Source organism: Panulirus ornatus, chromosome 56, assembly GCF_036320965.1.
Source record: "Panulirus ornatus isolate Po-2019 chromosome 56, ASM3632096v1, whole genome shotgun sequence".
Taxonomy (NCBI): Eukaryota; Metazoa; Arthropoda; class Malacostraca; order Decapoda; family Palinuridae; genus Panulirus; species Panulirus ornatus.
The window spans coordinates 29,858,794-29,883,713 of NC_092279.1; the positions used below are offsets into that span (position 1 = coordinate 29,858,794).

The following is a 24,920-nucleotide window of genomic DNA, read 5'->3' on the forward strand; positions in this document are numbered from 1 at the left end:
GTAAGGACCACAGGCCATAGAGTGTTGTGATGTTGTTTGCATCTATGAGCAGAGAGTGTACGGGAACCAAGTAGAAATAATAATAATAATAACAATAACCCCACTGAAGCAGGGGATAGCGATGCTGTTTTCCTGTGGAGTGGGGTAGCAACAGGAAAGGATGAATGCAAGCATGAATATGTACATGTGTATGTATGTAATGTCTGTGTATGTGCATGCATATGTATGCATATGGTGATATGTGTATGTGCATATGAGGGTGTTTATATATGTGTGTATATGAGTGAATGGGCCATTATCCATCTGCTTCCCGGCAATACCCCTCGCTGACACGGGAAACCACGATTATGTCTTTTCTTTCTTTCAAACTATTCGCCATTTCCCGCATTAGCGAGGTAGCGTTAAGAACAGATGACTGGGCCTTTGAGGGACTACCCTCACCTGGCCCAATTCTCTGTTCCTTCTTTTGGAAAATTAAAAAAAAATGAGAGGGGAAGATTTCCAGCCCCCCGCTCCCTCCCCTCCCAGTCGCCTTCTACGACACGCAGGGAATACGTGGGAAGCACTCTTGCTCCCCCATACCAAGGGACAACATATATATACATATATATATATATATTTTTCTTTTTCTTTCTTTCAAACTATTCGCCATTTCCCGCATTAGCGAGGTAGCGTTAAGCACAGAGGACTGGGCCTTTGAGGGAATACCCTCACCTGGCCCAATTCTCTGTTCCTTCTTTTGGAAAATTAAAAAAAAAAAAAACGAGAGGGGAGGATTTCCAGCCCCCCGCTCCCTCCCCTTTTAGTCGCCTTCTACGACACGCAGGGAATACGTGGGAAGTATTCTTTCTCCCCTATCCCCAGGGATATATATATATATATATATATATATATATATATATATATATATATATATATATTCTGGAAGGAGGTAAATAAAGTGCGTAAGACAAGGGAGCAAATGGGAACTTCAGTGAAGGGCGCAAATGGGGAGGTGGTAACAAGTAGTGGTGATGTGAGAAGGAGATGGAGTGAGTATTTTGAAGGTTTGTTGAATGTGTTTGATGATAGAGTGGCAGATATAGGGTGTTTGGGTCGAGGAGGTGTGCAAAGTGAGAGGGTTAAGGAAAATGATTTGGTAAACAGAGAAGAGGTAGTAAAAGCTTTGCGGAAGATGAAAGCCGGCAAGGCAGCAGGTTTGGATGGTATTGCAGTGGAATTTATTAAAAAAGGGGGTGACTGTATTATTGACTGGTTGGTAAGGTTATTTAATGTATGTATGACTCATGGTGAAGTGCCTGAGGATTGGCGGAATGCGTGCATAGTGCCATTGTACAAAGGCAAAGGGGATAAGAGTGAGTGCTCAAATTACAGAGGTATAAGTTTGTTGAGTATTCCTGGTAAATTATATGGGAGGGTATTGATTGAGAGGGTGAAGGCATGTACAGAGCATCAGATTGAGGAAGAGCAGTGTGGTTTCAGAAGTGGTAGAGGATGTGTGGATCAGGTGTTTGCTTTGAAGAATGTATGTGAGAAATACTTAGAAAAGCAAATGGATTTGTATGTAGCATTTATGGATCTGGAGAAGGCATATGATAGAGTGGATAGAGATGCTCTGTGGAAGGTATTAATAATATATGGTGTGGGAGGCAAGTTGTTAGAAGCAGTGAAAAGTTTTTATCGAGAATGTAAGGCATGTGTAAGCGTAGGATTATGTATAACAGAAAATAAAACAACAACAATAATAATAATCATAATAACAATTATTCATTTATTTTAATTTTGCTTTGTCGCTGTCTCCCGCGTTAGCGAGGTAGTGCAAGAAAACAGACAAAAGAAATGGCCCAACCCACCCACATACACATGTATATACATACACGTCCACACACGCAAATATACATACCTATACATCTCAAAGTACACATATATATACATACACAGACATATACATATATACACATGTACATAATTCATACTGTCGGCCTTTATTCATTCCCATCGCCACCCTGCGACACATGGAATAACAAGCCACTCCCCCCTCATGTGTGCGAGGTAGCGCTAGGAAAAGACAACAAAGGCCACATTCGTTCACACTCAGTCTCTAGCTGTCATGCAATAATGCACCGAAACCACAGGTCCCTTTCCACATCCAGGCCCAACAGAACTTTCCATGGTTTACCCCAGACGCTTCACATGCCCTGGTTCAATCCATTGACAGCACGTCGACCCCAGTATACCACATCGTTCGTTCCAATTCACTCTATTCCTTGCCCGCCTTTCACCCTCCTGCATGTTCAGGCCCCGATCACACAAAATCTTTTTCACTCCATCTTTCCACCTCCAATTTGGTCTCCCACTTCTCCTTGTTCCCTCCACCTCTGACACATATATCCTCTTGGTCAATCTTTCCTCACTCATTCTCTCCATGTGACCAAACCATTTCAAAACACCCTCTTCTGCTCTCTCGACCACACTCTTTCTATTCCACACATCTCTCACACCCTTACATTACTTACTCGATCAAACCACCTCACACCACATACTGTCCTCAAACATCTCATTTCCAGCACATCCACCCTCCTGCGCACAACTCTATCCATAGCCTATGCCTCGCAACCATACAACATTGTTGGAACCACTATTCCTTCAAACATACCCATTTTTGCTTTCCAAGATAATGTTCTCAACTTCCACACATTCTTCAAGGCTCCCAGAATTTTTGCCCCCTCTCCCACCCTATGATTAACTTCCGCTTTCATGGTTCCATCCGCTGCCAGATCCACTCCCAGATATCTAAAACACTTTACTTCCTCCAGTTTTTCTCCATTCAAACTTACCTCCCAATTCACTTGACCCTCAACCCTACTGTACCTAATAACCTAGCTCTTATTCACATTTATTCTTAACTATCTTCTTTCACACACTTTACCAAACTCAGTCACCAGCTTCTACAGTTTCTCACATGAATGAGCCACCAGCACTGTATCATCAGCGAACAACAACTGACTCACTTCTCAACCTCTCTCATCCACAACAGACTGCATACTTGCCCCTCTTTCCAAAACTCTTGCATTCACCTACCTAACAACCCCATCCATAAACAAATTAAACAACCATGCAGACATCACACAACCTGCCACAAACCTACATTCAATGAGAATAAATATACGTACACATGCCTTACATCCTCGATAAAAACTTTTCACTGCTTCTAACAACTTGCCTCCCACACCATATATTCTTAATACCTTCCACAGAGCATCTCTGTCAACTCTATCATATGCCTTCTCCAGATCCATAAATGCTACATACAAATCCATTTGCTTTTCTAAGTATTTCTCACATATATTCTTCAAAGCAAACACCTGATCTACACACTCTACCACTTCTGAAACCACACTGCTCTTCCCCAATCTGATGCTCTGTACATGCCTTCACCCTCTCAATCAATACCCTCCCATAAAATTTACCAGGAATACTCAGCAAACTTATACCTCTGTAATTTGACGACTCACTCTTATCCCCTTTGCCTCTGTACAATGGCACTATGCAAGCATTCCGCCAATCCTCAGGCACCTCACCATGAATCATTTTTTTTTTTTTTTTGCTTTGTCGCTGTCTCCCGCGTTTGCGAGGTAGCGAAAGGAAACAAGATGAAAGAAATGGCCCAACCCACCCACATACACAATGTATATACATACACATCCACACACGCAAATACACATACCTATACATCTCAATGTACACATATATATACACACACAGACACATACATATATACCCATGCACACAATTCATACTGTCTGCCTATATTCATTTCCATCGCCACCTCACCACACATGGAACACCATCCCCCTCCCCCCTCATGTGTGCGAGGTAGCACTAGGAAAAGACAACAAAAGCCCCATTCGTTCACACTCAGTCTCTGGCTGTCATGCAATAATGCCCGAAACCAAAGCTCCCTTTCCACACCCAGGCCCCACACAACTTTCCATGGTTTACCCCAGATGCTTCACATGCCCTGATTCAATCCACTGACAGCACGTCAACCCCGGTATACCACATCGATCCAATTCACTCTATTCCTTGCCCGCCTTTAACCCTCCTGCATGTTCAGGCCCCGATCACACAAAATCTTTTTCACTCCATCTTTCCACCTCCAATTTGGTCTCCCACTTCTCGTTCCCTCCACCTCTGACACATATATCCTCTTGGTCAATCTTTCCTCTCTCATTCTCTCCATGTGCCCAAACCATTTCAAAACACCCTCTTCTGCTCTCTCAACCACGCTCTTTTTATTTCCACACATCTCTCTTACCCTTAAATTACTTACTCGATCAAACCACCTCACACCACACATTGTCCTCAAACATCTCATTTCCAGCACATCCACCCTCCTGTGCACAACTCTATCCATAGCCCAAGCCTCGCAACCATACAACATTGTTGGAACCACTATTCCTTCAAACATACCCATTTTTGCTTTCCAAGATAATGTTCTCGACTTCCACACATTCTTCAAGGCTCCCAGGATTTTCGCCCCCTCCCCCACCCTATGATTCACTTCTGCTTCCATGGTTCCATCCACTGCCAGATCCACTTCCAGATATCTAAAACACTTTACTTCCTCCAGTTTTTCTCCATTCAAACGTACCTCCCAATTCACTTGACCCTCAACCCTACTGTACCTAATAACCTTGCTCTTATTCACATTTACTCTTAACTTTCTTCTTTCACACACTTTACCAAACTCAGTCACCAGCTTCTGCAGTTTCTTACATGAATCAGCCACCAGCGCTGTATCATCAGCGAACAACAACTGACTCACTTCCAAGCTCTCTCATCCACAACAGACTGCATACTTGCCCCTCTTTCCAAAACTCTTGCATTCACCTCCCTAACAACCCCATCCATAAACAAATTAAAAATCATGGCAGACATCACACAACCCTGCCGCAGACCTACATTCACTGAGAACCATCAATATACTGAACACATGCCTTACATCCTCAATAAAAACTTTTCACTGCTTCTAACAACTTACCTCCCACACCATGTATTCTTAATACCTTCCACAGAGCATCTCAATCAACTTTATCATATGCCTTCTCCACATCCATAAATGCTACATACAAATCCATTTGCTTTTCTAAGTATTTCTCGCATACATTCTTCAAAGCAAACACCTCATCCACACATCCTCTACCACTTCTGAAACCACACTGCTCTTCCCCAATCTGATGCTCTGTACATGCCTTCACCCTCTCAATCAATACCCTCCCATAAAATTTACCAGGAATACTCAGCAAACTTATACCTCTGTAATTTGACGACTCACTCTTATCCCCTTTGCCTCTGTACAATGGCACTATGCAAGCATTCCGCCAATCCTCAGGCACCTCACCATGAATCATTTTTTTTTTTTTTTGCTTTGTCGCTGTCTCCCGCGTTTGCGAGGTAGCGAAAGGAAACAAGATGAAAGAAATGGCCCAACCCACCCACATACACAATGTATATACATACACATCCACACACGCAAATACACATACCTATACATCTCAATGTACACATATATATACACACACAGACACATACATATATACCCATGCACACAATTCATACTGTCTGCCTATATTCATTTCCATCGCCACCTCACCACACATGGAACACCATCCCCCTCCCCCCTCATGTGTGCGAGGTAGCACTAGGAAAAGACAACAAAAGCCCCATTCGTTCACACTCAGTCTCTGGCTGTCATGCAATAATGCCCGAAACCAAAGCTCCCTTTCCACACCCAGGCCCCACACAACTTTCCATGGTTTACCCCAGATGCTTCACATGCCCTGATTCAATCCACTGACAGCACGTCAACCCCGGTATACCACATCGATCCAATTCACTCTATTCCTTGCCCGCCTTTAACCCTCCTGCATGTTCAGGCCCCGATCACACAAAATCTTTTTCACTCCATCTTTCCACCTCCAATTTGGTCTCCCACTTCTCGTTCCCTCCACCTCTGACACATATATCCTCTTGGTCAATCTTTCCTCTCTCATTCTCTCCATGTGCCCAAACCATTTCAAAACACCCTCTTCTGCTCTCTCAACCACGCTCTTTTTATTTCCACACATCTCTCTTACCCTTAAATTACTTACTCGATCAAACCACCTCACACCACACATTGTCCTCAAACATCTCATTTCCAGCACATCCACCCTCCTGTGCACAACTCTATCCATAGCCCAAGCCTCGCAACCATACAACATTGTTGGAACCACTATTCCTTCAAACATACCCATTTTTGCTTTCCAAGATAATGTTCTCGACTTCCACACATTCTTCAAGGCTCCCAGGATTTTCGCCCCCTCCCCCACCCTATGATTCACTTCTGCTTCCATGGTTCCATCCACTGCCAGATCCACTTCCAGATATCTAAAACACTTTACTTCCTCCAGTTTTTCTCCATTCAAACGTACCTCCCAATTCACTTGACCCTCAACCCTACTGTACCTAATAACCTTGCTCTTATTCACATTTACTCTTAACTTTCTTCTTTCACACACTTTACCAAACTCAGTCACCAGCTTCTGCAGTTTCTTACATGAATCAGCCACCAGCGCTGTATCATCAGCGAACAACAACTGACTCACTTCCCAAGCTCTCTCATCCACAACAGACTGCATACTTGCCCCTCTTTCCAAAACTCTTGCATTCACCTCCCTAACAACCCCATCCATAAACAAATTAAATAATCATGGAGACATCACACACCCCTGCCGCAGACCTACATTCACTGAGAACCAATCACTTTCCTCTTTTCCTACATGAACACATGCCTTACATCCTCAATAAAAACTTTTCACTGCTTCTAACAACTTGCCTCCCACACCATATATTCTTAATACCTTCCACAGAGCATCTCTATCAACTCTATCATATGCCTTCTCCAGATCCATAAATGCTACATACAAATCCATTTGCTTTTCTAAGTATTTCTCGCATACATTCTTCAAAGCAAACACCTCATCCACACATCCTCTACCACTTCTGAAACCACAATGCTCTTCCCCAATCTGACACTCTGTACATGCCTTCACCCTCTCAATCAATACCCTCCCATATACCTTACCAGGAATACTCAACAAACTTAAACCTCTGTAATTTGAGCACTCACTCTTATCCCCTTTGCCTTTGTACAATGGCACTATGCAAGCATTCCGCCAATCCTCAGGCACCTCACCATGAATCATACATACATTAAATAACCTTACCAACCAGTCAAGCAATACAGTCACCCCCTTTTTTAATAAATTCCACTGCAATGCCATCCAAACCTGCTGCTTTGCCGGCTTTCATCTTCCGTAAAGCTTTTACTACCTCTTCTCTATTTACCAAATCATTTTCCCTAACCCTCTCACTTTGCACACCACCTCGACCAAGACACCCCACATCTGCCACTCTATCATCAAACACATTCAACAAACTTCAAAATACTCACTCCATCTCCTTCTCACATCACCACTACTTGTTATCATCTCCCCATTTGCCCCCTTCACTGAAGTTCCCATTTGCTCCCTTGTCTTACGTACTTTATTTACCTCCTTCCAAAACATCTTTTTATTCTCCCTGAAATTTAATGATACTCTCTCACCCCAACTCTCATTTGCCCTCTTTTTCACCTCTTGCACCTTTCTCTTGACCTCCTGCCTCTTTCTTTTATACCTCTCCCACAAGTATGATAAGTAAATAGATGAATACATTTAAATCCATAACAGTTTACTTATATCAAAACAGGGTGGCAAATTCAACTACTATATCTGAAGCCAAATTACTAGTAATGGATCTAAAACTCCGATGCGTTCTAAGTCATTCTGAGTGATTTAAGCACTAGATTATTATATTCTGAGTCAAAGTCTTAACAGGAATACTAATCATACAAAAAAGATTATTTGATAAATACCAGAGATTATCTTGATTCCCTTTTGGAACAAAAATTCACTTACGTTGCCTTATCTTTCAATATCTGCCCTGCCTCCTGTGCAGTAGGGATAAGTAGAGCACTCTCCACTTGCATTTGATCTATCAAAGTATTAGCTATGACAGTATCACTGACACTCAGTACTGACCATAATGAGGGGTATCTGTGTGACTGTACTTCAAATCTTGACACATCATGCACCTACAAGGAGAAGGGAAGAAAGATTTTGATGCGGTCACTATTAAGTTTCAAAACTCATGGAAATCTTAAATCTAATCACATCTGGTAACAAATGAAATGTTACAATGAGTTTCACCAGACCAAATACAATCCTCATCTTATAATGGTCCTCCAACATGAATGGGTTACATTCTTAGAAAGCTGTTTCTATAGCAGACACCCAGCAACCTGAATGTATTTTCCCATTCAAATGTATTCAATGAGGGGGTTGCATTCCCGGCTCCAGGTCTGCGTCTACCTTCATTTGTTTTTCACACTTAACAACTGCACAAAGTATCTAAGAAACGAGTAGTTTTATAAAATACATAGGAACAATATATAATAATCATCACATGATTGCAAACTAATAAAACAGGTCAGGATTCAACAAAACACTGAAAATTGGCTGGGTGGCTTTACATTATCATTATCTATCAAAACACAGTTTTTGCTCATCAGTCACTCACTCACCAAACTTCCAATTCACTCAATCAACCTATGGATTCATTCAGTCTACCTCAATCAATGGTGAGAAGTGCATACAGTTTTGCCAGTCAATCAAGGCACTTCACCAATTTAATTCAGTCTCTGGTCACCCTCAAGCTCTTTATATCGTTTTATTTCTAAAGTAAATGGCCTGTGCTGCTTTTCTGTGAGAGGAGTAGTCACAGGAGAAAAGTAGCAGACTTCTTGCAATGATGCCATTCAATCAGCAACAAATGTTATGACTCACAATAAAATTCAGTATGCTTGTATAGGAACACTCACTACAGGAGGCAACAACAAAATGGAACGAAGGAACAATGATGAATATATGCATAGCACATATATATACCTAAACATTTCAACATATACATACTGAGACATATACATATATACACATGTACATATTCTTACTTGCTGCCTTCATCCATTCCCGTCGCCACCCTGCTACACACGAACTAGCCCCCCCACCCCCACCCACACACAAACACACACACAAACACACACACATACACACACACACACACACACACACACACACACAAACAAACTGCGAGGCAGCACCAGGAAGACAAAAAAAAGGCCATATTTTTCACACTCAGTCTCTAGCTATCATGTGTAATGCACCAAAACCACAGTTCCCTTTCCACATCCAGGCCCCACAAAACTTTCCATATTTTATCCCAGACACTTCACATACCCTAATTTAGTCAACTGACAGCACGTCGACCCCGGTATATCACATCGTTCTAATTCACTCTATTCATTGCATGCCTTTAACCCTCCTGTATGGCCAGGTGCCAATTGCTCAAACTCTTTTTCACCCCATCCTTCCACCTCCAATTTGGTCTCCCGCTTCTCCTCATTCCCACCTCTGACACATATCCTCTTTGTCAATCCTTCCTCACTCATTCTCTCCATGTGACCAAACCATTTCAACACACCCTCTTCTGCTCTCTCAACCAAACCATTTCAATACCCCTCTTCTGCTCTCTCAACCACACTCTTTTTATTACCACACATATCTCCCACCCTTTCATTACTTACTTGATCAAACCACCTCACACCACATACTGTCCTAAAAAATCTCATTTCCAACACATCCACCCTCCTCCGCACAACCCTATCTAAAGCCCATGCCTCACAACCAAATAACATTGTTGGAAGCACTATTCCTTCAAACATACGTACAAAGACTGACTGCTATAACTACTCTAGAGAACTTATGTGTGAAAACTCCCAATGAAATTTTTGCAAGGCACCTGCAACAAGGCAACAAAGGATAAGTGAATCATTAGATAAATTTCTCAGAGAAATGTGTAAGCTGAGTAAAAGTAAAGACTGTAACCTTAAAGCTGTCAGTGCAGAACAGTATCAAAGAGGAATCAATTCGCGATGCCTTCATCAATGGCACTGCCTCACCTTTAATACATCAGCATCTCTTAAAAAACAACACTCTTGACCTACAAAGTGCTTATAAACAAGCTTATTCATTACACCTAGTCCAATGCATTGCTGATGCCTATGCCCCTTAGACTGCTCATACAGCAGCTGTAGTGAATCTGCAGGTCCTTGAAGAGCATTCTTTGGCAGGTATTAAGGAAAGAAGCATCTGATGATTTTCGGTTCCTTTTGAAAGATCTGCAGTGGCTGTTACTTATACTACAATAAAGAAATGCTTCTTCTGTGGCGGCCATTACCATGTTTGTAACTGCTGTCTGGCATGTGAAGCCACTTGCAATAAATGTGCCAAGAAAGGGCAATTTGCTTGAGTGTGCAAGTCCAGAACCCCATCTGGCTCAATGACAACAGTGTTCAGCTCTCATGTTCTGGCTACAATCACCAATATTCCTCTGGGTCTTTCACAGGCCACAACTTCAGTAACCATTAATGGTCAGAAGGTGAGTGCTGTCGAGCATTACTGCAGTACTGACAGCTACATTAATGAGAGAGTTGCACGGGAAATGATATCAAAAGTACATCCAACCAGTAAGGGCATCACTATGGCTCAGAAATCTTTGAATACCAGTTTTCCAGGATATGTTACAGTAGACCTTATTCTCAGTCTCAATAACCAGTCATATCCAGCTACATGACTTGGTACACTGAGTGATCTATGCCCTGATGTAATACTTGGCCAGAAATTCCAGCGACAGCATCTGAGTGTAAAATTTGAATTTGGCGGACCCAGGCCTGAGTTGACTTTAAATGGTGATGATACACACTGTGCACTTACAGCAGCAGCATTTGAAGAACCATCTCTCCTTCCTAATTTGTCACCTAACTGCAAATTAATTGCTACCAAATTATGACATTTTAGCAAGGATGACCATGAATTATTGAAGATGAAATTAACAGATTATTCTCAGAAGGCTTATCTCCATAGCAAGCTTATGTTGTAGTTGTGAAGGATCCCACTAATCACAGACAATATATCTGTATACAGAGTTGGATGAGCACCCATTGCCAAGGATTGATAAAACGGTGAAAGACTTTGCAAAATACAATGTGTCCTCTACTTGTGACCTGAAAAGTGCTTACCATCACACAACACTAAAGGAGTCAGACAGGAAGTATACTGCTTTTGAAGCCAATGGATGTCTGCACCAATTTTGTAAGATTCCTTTTGGGGGTCATAAATGGGTTAGCCACCTTTCAGCGAGCTATGGACAAGTTAGTTAAGGAAGAAAACCTACAAGGCACCTTCTCTTATCCTGACAACATCACCACTGCTGGGCATACACAAAAGGAGTATGATTGGAATGTACAACACCTTCTTAAAGATGTCAGTCAGGCACTTAATTCTTAATGAATCCAAGACTGTCAAGTCTGTGCATTCCATCAGTGTTCTTGGTTACTGTGTGGGGAATGGAGTCATAAGGCCAGATCCTGAAAGGCTCAATCCATTACAAGAGCTTCCTTCACCAGCAGATTTGGGATCTTTCAGAACACCACTAGGGATGTTTGCATAGTACGCCAAATGAGTTCAAGACTTTTCAGACAAAATACAACCACTGGTAAATAAAAGGACGTTTCCACTGGATGAAAGCACATTGAATGCATTAAACCTACTCAAGAGGGAACACAAGGAAACTATCCTTCACTCAGCGGATGGAAACTTGCCTTTTGAGGCTGTTTGATGCATTTGATGTTGCTATTTCTGCAGTACTCAACCAAGGTGACCAACCTGTTGCCTTTACGTCCAGGACACTACAAGGGAGTGAGCAGTATTATCACATTTGTAGAGAAAGAGGCTACTGCCATCATAGAAGTAGTGCATAAGTGGAGCCACTACTAAGCCTTGCACCACTTTAATCCTGTAACTGACCAACACTCTGCGGCATTCATGTTCGACAACAGAAAACATAGAGATAAAAATCAACAGGATACAAGAATGGAGGGTGGAACTTGCAGCCTTTAGCTACATGATATGGTATCAGCTGGGGAAGGAAAATGTGGTTCCTGACACTCTTACTTGGGTTTTTTGCTGCTCGGCTTTCTCCTCTTCTACACTCACTGATCTCCATAATGGACTTTGTCATCCTTTTACTACATTCTGTGAGGTCGAAGAATCTCCCCTTTTCTACAGAGGATGTCAAAAGGAATTGTGCTTCATGCAGAATTTGAGCAAAATTAAAGTCTCAGTTCTACTGACCTGCAGAAGGAACCTTCATAAAGGTGACACAACATATGGAGCAGCTCAATATCGACTTCAAGGGACCTTTTCCCTACAGCATCATGTAACCCTTATCTGCTTACAGTTGCTGATGAATATTCATGTTTCCCTTTTGCTTTTCCATGTCTCAACACAAATACTATAACTGTGATTAGATGCCTGGAACAGATTTTCAGCCTGTGTGAAATACTAAATTATGTTCACTTTGATCAAGTTATCTCCTTCACGTCTAAAGACTTCAAAACATACCTTTCTCAAAAGGAAAATGCAACCAATTGTACTATCCCATACCAGCCAATAGGCAATGGACAGGTAGAGAGATTCAATGGTATCATATGAAAGGCAGTCAGGTTAGCTCTCATGTCTCATAACTTGCCTAACAATCGCTGGAAACTAGTGCTTCCAGAAGTGTTACACTCATTAAAGCCTCTTTGGTGTACATCTAAAAACACCACCCCACACAAAAGATTCTTTGTATTTCAATGTCGCTCAACTCATAAAAGCTCACTACCCCTGGAACCATATTACTGAGAGGGTTTGTCTGAAGTAACAAGTATAAACCCCTTGTAGATCAAGTTGAACTCCTTGATGGTAATCAAACCTGTGCAAGTATCAGGCATCCAGATGGATAAAAGTCTACAGTATCAGTCTACAATTTGGCCCCATGTTCCAGAAGGTCAGGTCATCCATCTAACTTCCACCAAGGAACCGGACATCATCCACCCAACTTCACTAACTTCCACCAATGAACCATCAGCACAAGAGGAGGTGGATTAAGAGGATCCAAGATGCCAAAGACAGATGAATGTTGGTACTGTAGCTCTACCAGAAATAAGATCTAGTCATGTGTCAAAACCTCCCACCTGATATGGCTGGGAGTAGTCTTAGGTTTAGGGATTTGTCGTGTTTCATACTACATTTCTTTTTCTAAGAGGGAAGAATGTAATATTTATAAGTTTTATTTCTTATTTGATACTGCTGCATTTTCATAGTTTGATAGAGTTGTTTTTCATGCTATTTTTGTTTACATAACAGGAGCTTTTAAGGTGATGGTGACACAACAATCATGTGAGTTAATTTACTTATTGTTAAATATTTTAGCTTTGCCTATAACTTATTAAACAATACTTTACTGTAGCTAAGAAGTGTTATGTTCTTGTTTCCAGAGTGTACCTTTGATTTAAGCTGAGTAAAACTTGGAAAGCAGCAGGCAAGTGTTTCTATATAACAACACAAACCAAAGGGTTATGAAGGAACATAACCCCCAAAAGATGGCAAGGAACCCCTATATGCATGAAGATAAGGTCCAGTAATGTTGGTGTATCAATTCCTTTCATCCTAGTGTGCCCAATGATATGTTGGTATAGAAAGCATTCCAGTGTGCTCTCTAAAAACTTGTTTCCATGATTTCCTGCCACCATGAGAATCCAATTTCCTCCAGTCTATCTCTTTCAAATTATAATTCCCCATTATCAGAACTTTACCATCTCTGAGAAGTACATGTTTTATTGTTTCCTGTACCATCCTGAGTGCTCCTTCCTTGTTCATCATTTTTATTATTTTGCTTTATCGCTGTCTCCCGCGTTAGCAAGGTAGCGCAAGGAAACAGAAGAAAGAATGGCCCAACCCACCCACATACACATGTATATACATACACGTCCACACACGCAAATATACATATCTATACATCTCAACGTATACATATATATACACACACACACATATACATATATACACACGTACATAATTCATACTGTCTGCCCTTATCCTTATACCACATCGTTCCAATTCACTCTATTCCTTGCATGCCCTTCACCCTCCTGCATGTTCAGGCCCTGATCACTCAAAATCTTTTTCACTCCATCTTTCCACCTCCAATTTGGTCTCCCACTTCTCCTCGTTCCCTCCACCTCCGACACATATATCCTCTTGGTCAATCTTTCCTCACTCATTCTCTCCATGTGAGTGACCAAACCATTTCAAAACACCCTCTTCTGCTCTCTCAACCACACTCTTTTTATTACCACAAATCTCTCTTACCCTATTATTACTTACTCGATCAAACCACCTCACATCACATAATGTCCTCAAACATCTCATTTCCAGCACATCCACTCTCCCCCGCACAACTCTATCTATAGCCCACGCCTCGCAACCATATAACATTGCTGGAACCACTATTCCTTCAAACATACCCATTTTTGCTTTCCGAGATAATGTTCTTGACTTCCACACATTCTTCAACACTCCCAGAACTTTCGCCCCCTCCCCCACCCTATGATTCACTTCCGCTTCCATGGTTCCATCTGCTGCCATATCCACTCCCAGATATCTAAAACACTTCACTTCCTCCAGTTTTTCTCCATTCAAACTTACCTCCCAATTGACTTGTCCCTCAACCCTACTTTACCTAATAACCTTCCTCTTATTCACATTTACTCTCAGCTTTCTTCTTTCACACACTTTACCAAAGTCAGTCACCAGCTTCTGCAGTTTCTCACATGATTCAGCCACCAGCACTACTTGGTATCACCTCCCCATTAGTCCCCTTCACTGAAGTTCCCATTTGTTCCATTGTCTTACTCACTTTATTTACCTCCTTCCAAAACATCTTTTTATTCTTCCTAAAATTTAATGATACTCTCTCACCCAACTCTCATTTACCCTCTTTTTGACTTCTTGCACCTTTCTCCTGACCTCCTGCCTCTTTCTTTTATACATCTCCCTCTCATTTGCATTATTTCCCTGCAAAAATGGTCCAAATGCCTCTCTCTCCTCTTTCACTAATAATCTTACTTCTTCATCCCACCACTCACTACCCTTGTTAATCTGCCCACCTCCCATGCTTCTCATGCCACAAGCATCTTTTGCGCAAGCCATCACTGATTCCCTAAATACATCCCATTCCTCCCCCACTCCCCTTACCTCCTTTGTTCTCACCTTTTTCCATTCTGTACTCAGTCCCTCCTGGTACTTCCTCACAAAGTCTCCTTCCCAAGCTCACTTACTCTCACCACTCTCTTGACCTCAACATTCTCTCTTCTTTTCTGAAAACCTCTACAAATCTTCACCTTTGCCTCCACAAGATAATGATCAGACATCCCTCCAGTTGCATCTCTCAGCACATTAACATCCAAAAGTCTCTCTTTCGCGCGCCTATCAATTACCATGTAATCCAATAACGCTCTCTGGCCATCTCTCCTATCTACATATACTTATGTATATCTCTCTTTTTAAACCAGGTATTCCCAATCGCCAGTCCTTTTTCAGCACATAAATCTACAAGCTCTTCACCATTTCCATTTACAACACTGAACACCCCATGTATACCAGTTATTCCCTCAACTGCCACATCACTTACCTTTGCATTCAAATCACCCATCACTATAACCCGGTCTTGTGCATCAAAACTACTAACACACTCACTCAGCTGCTCCCAAAACACTTCCCTCTCATGATCTTTCTTCTCATGCCCAGGTGCATATGCACCAATAATCACCCACCTCTCTCCATCAACTTTCAGTTTTACCCATATCAATCTAGAGTTTACTTTCTTACACTCTATTACATACTCCCACTACTGTTTCAGGAGTAGTGCTACTCCTTCCCTTGCTCTTGTCCTCTCACTAACCCCTGACTTTACTCCCAAGACATTCCCAAACCACTCTTCCCCTTTACCCTTGAGCTTCGCTTCACTCAGAGCCAAAACATCCAGGTTCCTTTCCTCAAACATACTACCAATCTCTCCTTTTTTCTCTTCTTGGTTACATCCACACATATTTAGACTCCCCAATCTGAGCCTCCAAGGAGGATGAGCACTCCCTGCGTGACTCCTTCTTCTGTTTCCCCTTATAGAAAGTTACAATACAAGGAGGGGAGGGTTTCCAGCCCCCCGCTCCCATCCCCTTTAGTCGCCTTCTACGACACGTGAGGAATGCGTGGGAAGTATTCTTTCTCCCCTATCCTTGTTATCATTGTATATTTGTTTTGGGTCAAAGAAGTACATAAAATCAATACCACTTTGTATTTTTCTTACAGTTGCTCTATCCATTATGCACTGTCTGAATGAGGAATCTCCCACTATTTCTGAAACTTATTATCATCTCTTATTAAGAAAGCCATTCTGTTTCCCATTTTTTAGAAAGTTAAAAAAAAAAATACAAGGAGGGGAGGATTTTAGATATCTGGGAGTGGATCTGGCAGCGGATGGAACCATGGAAGCGGAAGTGGATCATAGGGTGGGGGAGGGAGCGAAAATTCTGGGAGCCTTGAAGAATGTGTGGAAGTCGAGAACATTATCTCGGAAAGCAAAAATGGGTATGTTTGAAGGAATAGTGGTTCCAACAATGTTGTATGGTTGCGAGGCGTGGGCTATGGATAGAGTTGTGCGCAGGAGGATGGATGTGCTGGAAATGAGATGTTTGAGGACAATGTGTGGTGTGAGGTGGTTTGATCGAATAAGTAACGTAAGGGTAAGAGAGATGTGTGGAAATAAAAAGAGCGTGGTTGAGAGAGCAGAAGAGGGTGTTTTGAAATGGTTTGGGCACATAGAGAGAATGAGTGAGGAAAGATTGACCAAGAGGATATATGTGTCGGAGGTGGAGGGAAAGAGGAGAAGAGGGAGACCAAATTGGAGGTGGAAAGATGGAGTGAAAAAGATTTTGTGTGATCGGGGCCTGAACATGCAGGAGGGTGAAAGGAGGGCAAGGAATAGAGTGAATTGGAGCGATGTGGTATACCAGGGTTGACGTGCTGTCAGTGGATTGAATTGGGGCATGTGAAGCGTCTGGGGTAAACCATGGAAAGCTGTGTAGGTATGTATATTTGCGTGTGTGGACGTATGTATATACATGTGTATGGGGGTGGGTTGGGCCATTTCTTTCGTCTGTTTCCTTGCGCTACCTCGCAAACGCGGGAGACAGCGGCAAAAAAAAAAAAAAAAAAAAAAAAAAAAAAAAAATAAGAAAGCCAAACTTCTCCCTCCTTTGCCTGATCTTCCCTCCTTACCACCCATAAATTCCAGCTCTTTAATATTTACTACTAATACATCAGTGTATGTACGCAACTTTCTGTGTGACTCTTCCATCACCTAACATTCCTGATCTGTCTACATTGGTTTTAACATTGTCCTGTCTTCTTGCCTCATTTGGCATCTCCAGTTCTTTCTCATCTGACTGTATTCATTGCTTTTCTCCCTCTCTTCCTTTGGTCTATGATGTTTGACGAGCAACCATGGTGATATCACACACCATGCCACAGACCAACCTTCACCTGTTTTCAAGTTTCTTTGTCGGTGCTAAGTACCTCCTGGCTAGTTGACTACAAAGCAAATGTAACATGACTGGAGATTCTCTTAAGTCTTACTTTTATTTCTATTTATTTTTATTTTGCTTTGTCGCTGTCTCCCACGTTTGCGAGGTAGCGCAAGGAAACAGACGAAAGAAATGGCCAAACCCACCCCCATACACATGTATATACATACACGTCCACACACGCAAATATATATACCCATACATCTCAATGTACACATATATATACACACACAGACATATACATATATACACATGCACACAATTCACACTGTCTGCCTTTATTCATTCCCATCGCCACCTCGCCACACATGGAATAACATCCCCCTCCCCCCTCATGTGTGCGAGGTAGCGCTAGGAAAAGAAAACAAAGGCCCCATTCGTTCACACTCAGTCTCTAGCTGTCATGCAATAATGCCCGAAACCACAGCTCCCTTTCCACATCCAGGCCCCACAGAACTTTCCATGGTTTACCCCAGACGCTTCACATGCCCTGATTCAATCCACTGACAGTACATCGACCTCGGTATACCACATTGATCCAATTCACTCTATTCCTTACTTATAACTTATAACTTATAACTTATAACTTTCAATTCTATCACTAAAACTGCACTTGGCAATTCCATAGCCTCCAGTAATCATTCAGTGAGAATTTCTTCCTCCTTTTCCCTTCTTCTCTATTTAGTATATGATCTTCATCCATAAATATAATTAAAGGATTTTCATCAGTGAACCTCCTGGTTCATTAATTTTTTTAAGTCTAGTGCCACTCATTTCATGGTAAGTCCAATACAGTAGTCTTGCTTCAATGACCTCTATGTTTCTGTCATTCATTATAATCTCTCTTATTGCTCACAAACATTGATTCTAAATGCTTTCCTTTTTTCTAATCTTTTTGTCTACTGGATCACAAATTTTCCTGACTGTAATCACCTATCTGTACTCTACAGGGAGGGCATTTTACATTCAGGGGTACCCATCTCTTCAACATTCTCTCATACTATGTTGTTTTTCTTTTGACCTCAATTAGCTCCTTGTGCTTCTAAATGTAGAAGCTGGGACCAAACCTGAGAAGAATATATTAGTTTTGGCCTGACATATAAAATAAATGCTATTCTAATTCTAACATTTGCTAAAAGACAGATGGTCTCATGAACTTCTCTCCTATGATAGGACTCTGGCGACAGCTTCAAAACAATGTCAATTCCTAAGTTTTTTCACATTCCTGTAGCCTGTTATCTGCTAGATGATAATCATTTCAAGGGATGTGTATATGTGTGTATAATTACCAATTTGAAATTATTTATCAATTCTGTACAGGGAGGGAATTTAGCTCTCATGGGGCCCAGCTCTTGAACATTCTTTAGTATTATACAACTTCTCTAATTTATGTATGCCGTCTACATTGTCAATATCTTCAGTTATTCTATTACATTTTTCAACCACTCTTATAATAGAAAAGTACTTCTTTACATGTGTTAAGTGTTTTGGGAGCAGCTAAATGAGTGTGTTAGCGGTTTTGATGCACGAGACCGGGTTATAGTGATGGGTGATTTGAATGCAAAGGTGAGTAATGTGGCAGTTGAGGGAATAATTGGTATGCATGGGGTGTTCAGTGTTGTAAATGGAAATGGTGAGGAGCTTGTAGATTTATGTGCTGAAAAGGGACTGATGATTGGGAATACCTGGTTTAAAAAGCGAGATATACATAAGTATACTTATGTAAGTAGGAGAGATGGCCAGAGAGCGTTATTGGATTACGTGTTAATTGACAGGCGTACGAAAGAGAGACTTTTGGGTGTCAATGTGCTGAGAGGTGCAACTGGAGGGATGTCTGATCATTATCTTGTGGAGGCTAAGGTGAAGATTAGTATGGGTTTTCAGAAAAGAAGAGTGAATGTTGGGGTGAAGAAGGTGGTGAGAGTAAGTGAGCTTGGGAAGGAGACCTGTGTGAGGAAGTATCAGGAGAGACTGTGTACAGAATGGAAAAAGGTGAGAACAATGGAAGTAAGGGGAGTGGGGGAGGAATGGGATGTATTTAGGGAATCAGTGATGGATTGCGCAAAAGATGCTTGTGGCATGAGAAGAGTGGGAGGTGGGCTGATTAGAAAGGGTAGTGAGTGGTGGGATGAAGAAGTAAGAGTATTAGTGAAAGAGAAGAGAGAGGCATTTGGACGATTTTTGCAGGGAAAAAATGCAATTGAGTGGGAGAAGTATAAAAGAAAGAGACAGGAGGTCAAGAGAAAGGTGCAAGAGGTGAAAAAAAGGGCAAATGAGAGTTGGGGTGAGAGACTATCAGTAAATTTTAGGGAGAATAAAAAGATGTTCTGGAAGGAGGTAAATAGGGTGCGTGAGACAAGGGAGCAAATGGGAACTTCGGTGAAGAGCGTAAGTGGGGAGGTGGTAACAGGTAGTGGTGATGTGAGAAGGAGATGGAGTGAGTATTTTGAAGGTTTGTTAAATGTGTCTGATGACAGAGTGGCAGATATAGGGTGTTTGGGTCGGGGTGGTGTGCAGAGTGAGAGGGTTAGGGAAAATGATTTGGTAAACAGAGAAGAGGTAGTAAAAGCTTTGCGGAAGATGAAAGCCGGCAAGGCAGCAGGTTTGGATGGTATTGCAGTGGAATTTATTAAAAAAGGGGGTGACTGTATTGTTGACTGGTTGGTAAGGTTATTTAATGTATGTATGACTCATGGTGAGGTGCCTGAGGATTGGCGGAATGCGTGCATAGTGCCATTGTACAAAGGCAAAGGGGATAAGAGTGAGTGCTCAAATTACAGAGGTATAAGTTTGTTGAGTATTCCTGGTAAATTATATGGGAGGGTATTGATTGAGAGGGTGAAGGCATGTACAGAGCATCAGATTGGGGAAGAGCAGTGTGGTTTCAGAAGTGGTAGAGGATGTGTGGATCAGGTGTTTGCTTTGGGGAGTGTATGTGAGAAATACTTAGAAAAGCAAATGGATTTGTATGTAGCATTTATGGATCTGGAGAAGGCATATGATAGAGTTGATAGAGATGCTCTGTGGAACGGTATTAAGAATATATGGTGTGGGAGGCAAGTTGTTAGAAGCAGTGAAAAGTTTTTATCGAGGATGTAAGGCATGTGTACGTGTAGGAAGAGAGGAAAGTGATTGGTTCTCAGTGAATGTAGGTTTGCGGCAGGGGTGTGTGATGTCTCCATGGTTGTTTAATTTGTTTATGGATGGGGTTGTTAGGGAGGTAAATGCAAGAGTCTTGGAAAGAGGGGCAAGTATGAAGTCTGTTGGGGATTAGAGAGCTTGGGAAGTGAGTCAGTTGTTGTTCGCTGATGATACAGCGCTGGTGGCGGATTCATGTGAGAAACTGCAGAAGCTGGTGACGGAGTTTGGTAAAGTGTGTGGAAGAAGAAAGTTAAGAGTAAATGTGAATAAGAGCAAGGTTATTAGGTACAGTAGGGGTGAGGGTCAAGTCAATTGGGAGGTGAGTTTGAATGGAGAAAAACTGGAGGAAGTGAAGTGTTTTAGATATCTGGGAGTGGATCTGTCAGCGGATGGAACCATGGAAGCGGAAGTGGATCATAGGGTGGGGGAGGGGGCGAAAATTTTGGGAGCCTTGAAAAATGTGTGGAAGTCGAGAACATTATCTCGGAAAGCAAAAATGGGTATGTTTGAAGGAATAGTGGTTCCAACAATGTTGTATGGTTGCGAGGCGTGGGCTATGGATAGAGTTGTGCGCAGGAGGATGGATGTGCTGGAAATGAGATGTTTGAGGACAATGTGTGGTGTGAGGTGGTTTGATCGAGTAAGTAACGTAAGGGTAAGAGAGATGTGTGGAAATAAAAAGAGCGTGGTTGAGAGAGCAGAAGAGGGTGTTTTGAAATGGTTTGGGCACATGGAGAGAATGAGTGAGGAAAGATTGACAAAGAGGATATATGTGTCGGAGGTGGAGGGAACGAGGAGAAGAGGGAGACCAAATTGGAGGTGGAAAGATGGAGTGAAAAGGATTTTGTGTGATCGGGGCCTAAACATGCAGGAGGGTGAAAGGAGAGCAAGGAATAGAGTGAATTGGAGCGATGTGGTATTCAGGGTTGACGTGCTGTCGGTGGATTGAATCAAGGCATGTGAAGCGTCTCGGGGTAAACCATGGAAAGCTGTGTATGTATGTTATATTTGCGTGTGTGTGACGTGTGTATGTACATGTGTATGGGGGGGGTTGGGCCATTTCTTTCGTCTGTTTCCCTTGCGCTACCTCGCAACCGCGGAGACAGCGACAAAAAAAAAAAAAAAAAAAAAAAAAAAAAATTAAGAAAGCCAAACTTCTCCCTCCTTTGCCTGATCTTCCCTCCTTACCACCCATAAATTCCAGCTCTTTAATATTTACTACTAATACATCAGTGTATGTACCAACTTTCTGTGTGACTCTTCCATCACCTAACATTCCTGATCTGTCTACATTGGTTTTAACATTGTCCTGTCTTCTTGCCTCATTTGGCATCTCCAGTTCTTTCTCATCTGACTGTATTCATTGCTTTTCTCCTCTCTTCCTTTGGTCTATGATGTTTGACGAGCAACCATGGTGATATCACACACCATGCCACAGACCAACCTTCACCTGTTTTCAAGTTTCTTTGTCGGTGCTAAGTACCTCCTGGCTAGTTGACTACAAAGCAAATGTAACATGACTGGAGATTCTCTTAAGTCTTACTTTTATTTCTATTTATTTTTATTTGCTTTGTCGCTGTCTCCCACGTTTGCGAGGTAGCGCAAGGAAACAGACGAAAGAAATGGCCAAACCCACCCCATACACATGTATATACATACACGTCCACACACGCAAATATATATACCCATACATCTCAATGTACACATATATATACACACACAGATATGTACATTTATACACATGCACACAATTCACACTGTCTGCCTTTATTCATTCCCATCGCCACCATCGCCACACATGGAATAACATCCCCCTCCCCCCTCATGTGTGCGAGGTAGCGCTAGGAAAAAGAAAACAAAGGCCCCATTCGTTCACACTCAGTCTCTAGCTGTCATGCAATAATGCCCGAAACCACAGCTCCCTTTCCACATCCAGGCCCCACAGAACTTTCCATGGTTTACCCCAGACGCTTCACATGCCCTGATTCAATCCACTGACAGTACATCGACCTCGGTATAACCACATTGATCCAATTCACTCTATTCCTTACTTATAACTTATAACTTATAACTTATAACTTTCAATTCTATCACTAAAACTGCACTTGGCAATTCCATAGCCTCCAGTAATCATTCAGTGAGAATTTCTTCCTCCTTTTCCCTTCTTCTCTATTTAGTATATGATCTTCATCCATAAATATAATTAAAGGATTTTCATCAGTGAACCTCCTGGTTCATTAATTTTTTAAGTCAGTGCCACTCATTTCATGGTAAGTCCAATACAGTAGTCTTGCTTCAATGACCTCTATGTTTCTGTCATTCATTATAATCTCTCTTATTGCTCACAAACATTGATTCTAAATGCTTTCCTTTTTTCTAATCTTTTTGTCTACTGGATCACAAATTTTCCTGACTGTAATCACCTATCTGTACTCTACAGGGAGGGCATTTTACATTCAGGGGTACCCATCTCTTCAACATTCTCTCATACTATGTTGTTTTTCTTTTGACCTCAATTAGCTCCTTGTGCTTCTAAATGTAGAAGCTGGGACCAAACCTGAGAAGAATATATTAGTTTTGGCCTTACATATAAAATAAATGCTATTCTAATTCTAACATTTGCTAAAAGACAGATGGTCTCATGAACTTCTCTCCTATGATAGGACTCTGGCGACAGCTTCAAAACAATGTCAATTCCTAAGTTTTTTCACATTCCTGTAGCCTGTTATCTGCTAGATGATAATCATTTCAAGGGATGTGTATATGTGTGTATAATTACCAATTTGAAATTATTTATCAATTCTGTACAGGGAGGGAATTTAGCTCTCATGGGGCCCAGCTCTTGAACATTCTTTAGTATTATACAACTTCTCTAATTTATGTATGCCGTCTATATTGTCAATATCTTCAGTTATTCTATTACATTTTTCAACCACTCTTATAATAGAAAAGTACTTCTTTACATGTGTTAAGTGTTTTGGGAGCAGCTAAATGAGTGTGTTAGCGGTTTTGATGCACGAGACCGGATTATAGTGATGGGTGATTTGAATGCAAAGGTGAGTAATGTGGCAGTTGAGGGAATAATTGGTATGCATGGGGTGTTCAGTGTTGTAAATGGAAATGGTGAGGAGCTTGTAGATTTATGTGCTGAAAAGGGACTGATGATTGGGAATACCTGGTTTAAAAAGCGAGATATACATAAGTATACTTATGTAAGTAGGAGAGATGGCCAGAGAGCGTTATTGGATTACGTGTTAATTGACAGGCGTACGAAAGAGAGACTTTTGGGTGTCAATGTGCTGAGAGGTGCAACTGGAGGGATGTCTGATCATTATCTTGTGGAGGCTAAGGTGAAGATTAGTATGGGTTTTCAGAAAAGAAGAGTGAATGTTGGGGTGAAGAAGGTGGTGAGAGTAAGTGAGCTTGGGAAGGAGACCTGTGTGAGGAAGTATCAGGAGAGACTGTGTACAGAATGGAAAAAGGTGAGAACAATGGAAGTAAGGGGAGTGGGGGAGGAATGGGATGTATTTAGGGAATCAGTGATGGATTGCGCAAAAGATGCTTGTGGCATGAGAAGAGTGGGAGGTGGGCTGATTAGAAAGGGTAGTGAGTGGTGGGATGAAGAAGTAAGAGTATTAGTGAAAGAGAAGAGAGAGGCATTTGGACGATTTTTGCAGGGAAAAAATGCAATTGAGTGGGAGAAGTATAAAAGAAAGAGACAGGAGGTCAAGAGAAAGGTGCAAGAGGTGAAAAAAAGGGCAAATGAGAGTTGGGGTGAGAGACTATCAGTAAATTTTAGGGAGAATAAAAAGATGTTCTGGAAGGAGGTAAATAGGGTGCGTGAGACAAGGGAGCAAATGGGAACTTCGGTGAAGAGCGTAAGTGGGGAGGTGGTAACAGGTAGTGGTGATGTGAGAAGGAGATGGAGTGAGTATTTTGAAGGTTTGTTAAATGTGTCTGATGACAGAGTGGCAGATATAGGGTGTTTGGGTCGGGGTGGTGTGCAGAGTGAGAGGGTTAGGGAAAATGATTTGGTAAACAGAGAAGAGGTAGTAAAAGCTTTGCGGAAGATGAAAGCCGGCAAGGCAGCAGGTTTGGATGGTATTGCAGT

The 24,920-nt window shown here is 41.8% G+C and overlaps 1 protein-coding gene across 1 annotated transcript in view; it reads right to left on the reverse strand.

The window, feature by feature from the left end:
- Nucleotides 1-24,920, reverse strand: part of LOC139766042 (structural maintenance of chromosomes protein 6-like) — a 353,590-nt gene that overhangs the window by 231,840 nt on the left and 96,830 nt on the right. The window contains exon 7 of the mRNA XM_071694167.1: nt 8,004-8,179. Within this exon, the coding sequence (XP_071550268.1) occupies nt 8,004-8,179 (176 nt within the window). The remainder of the gene's footprint in view (nt 1-8,003; nt 8,180-24,920) is intronic.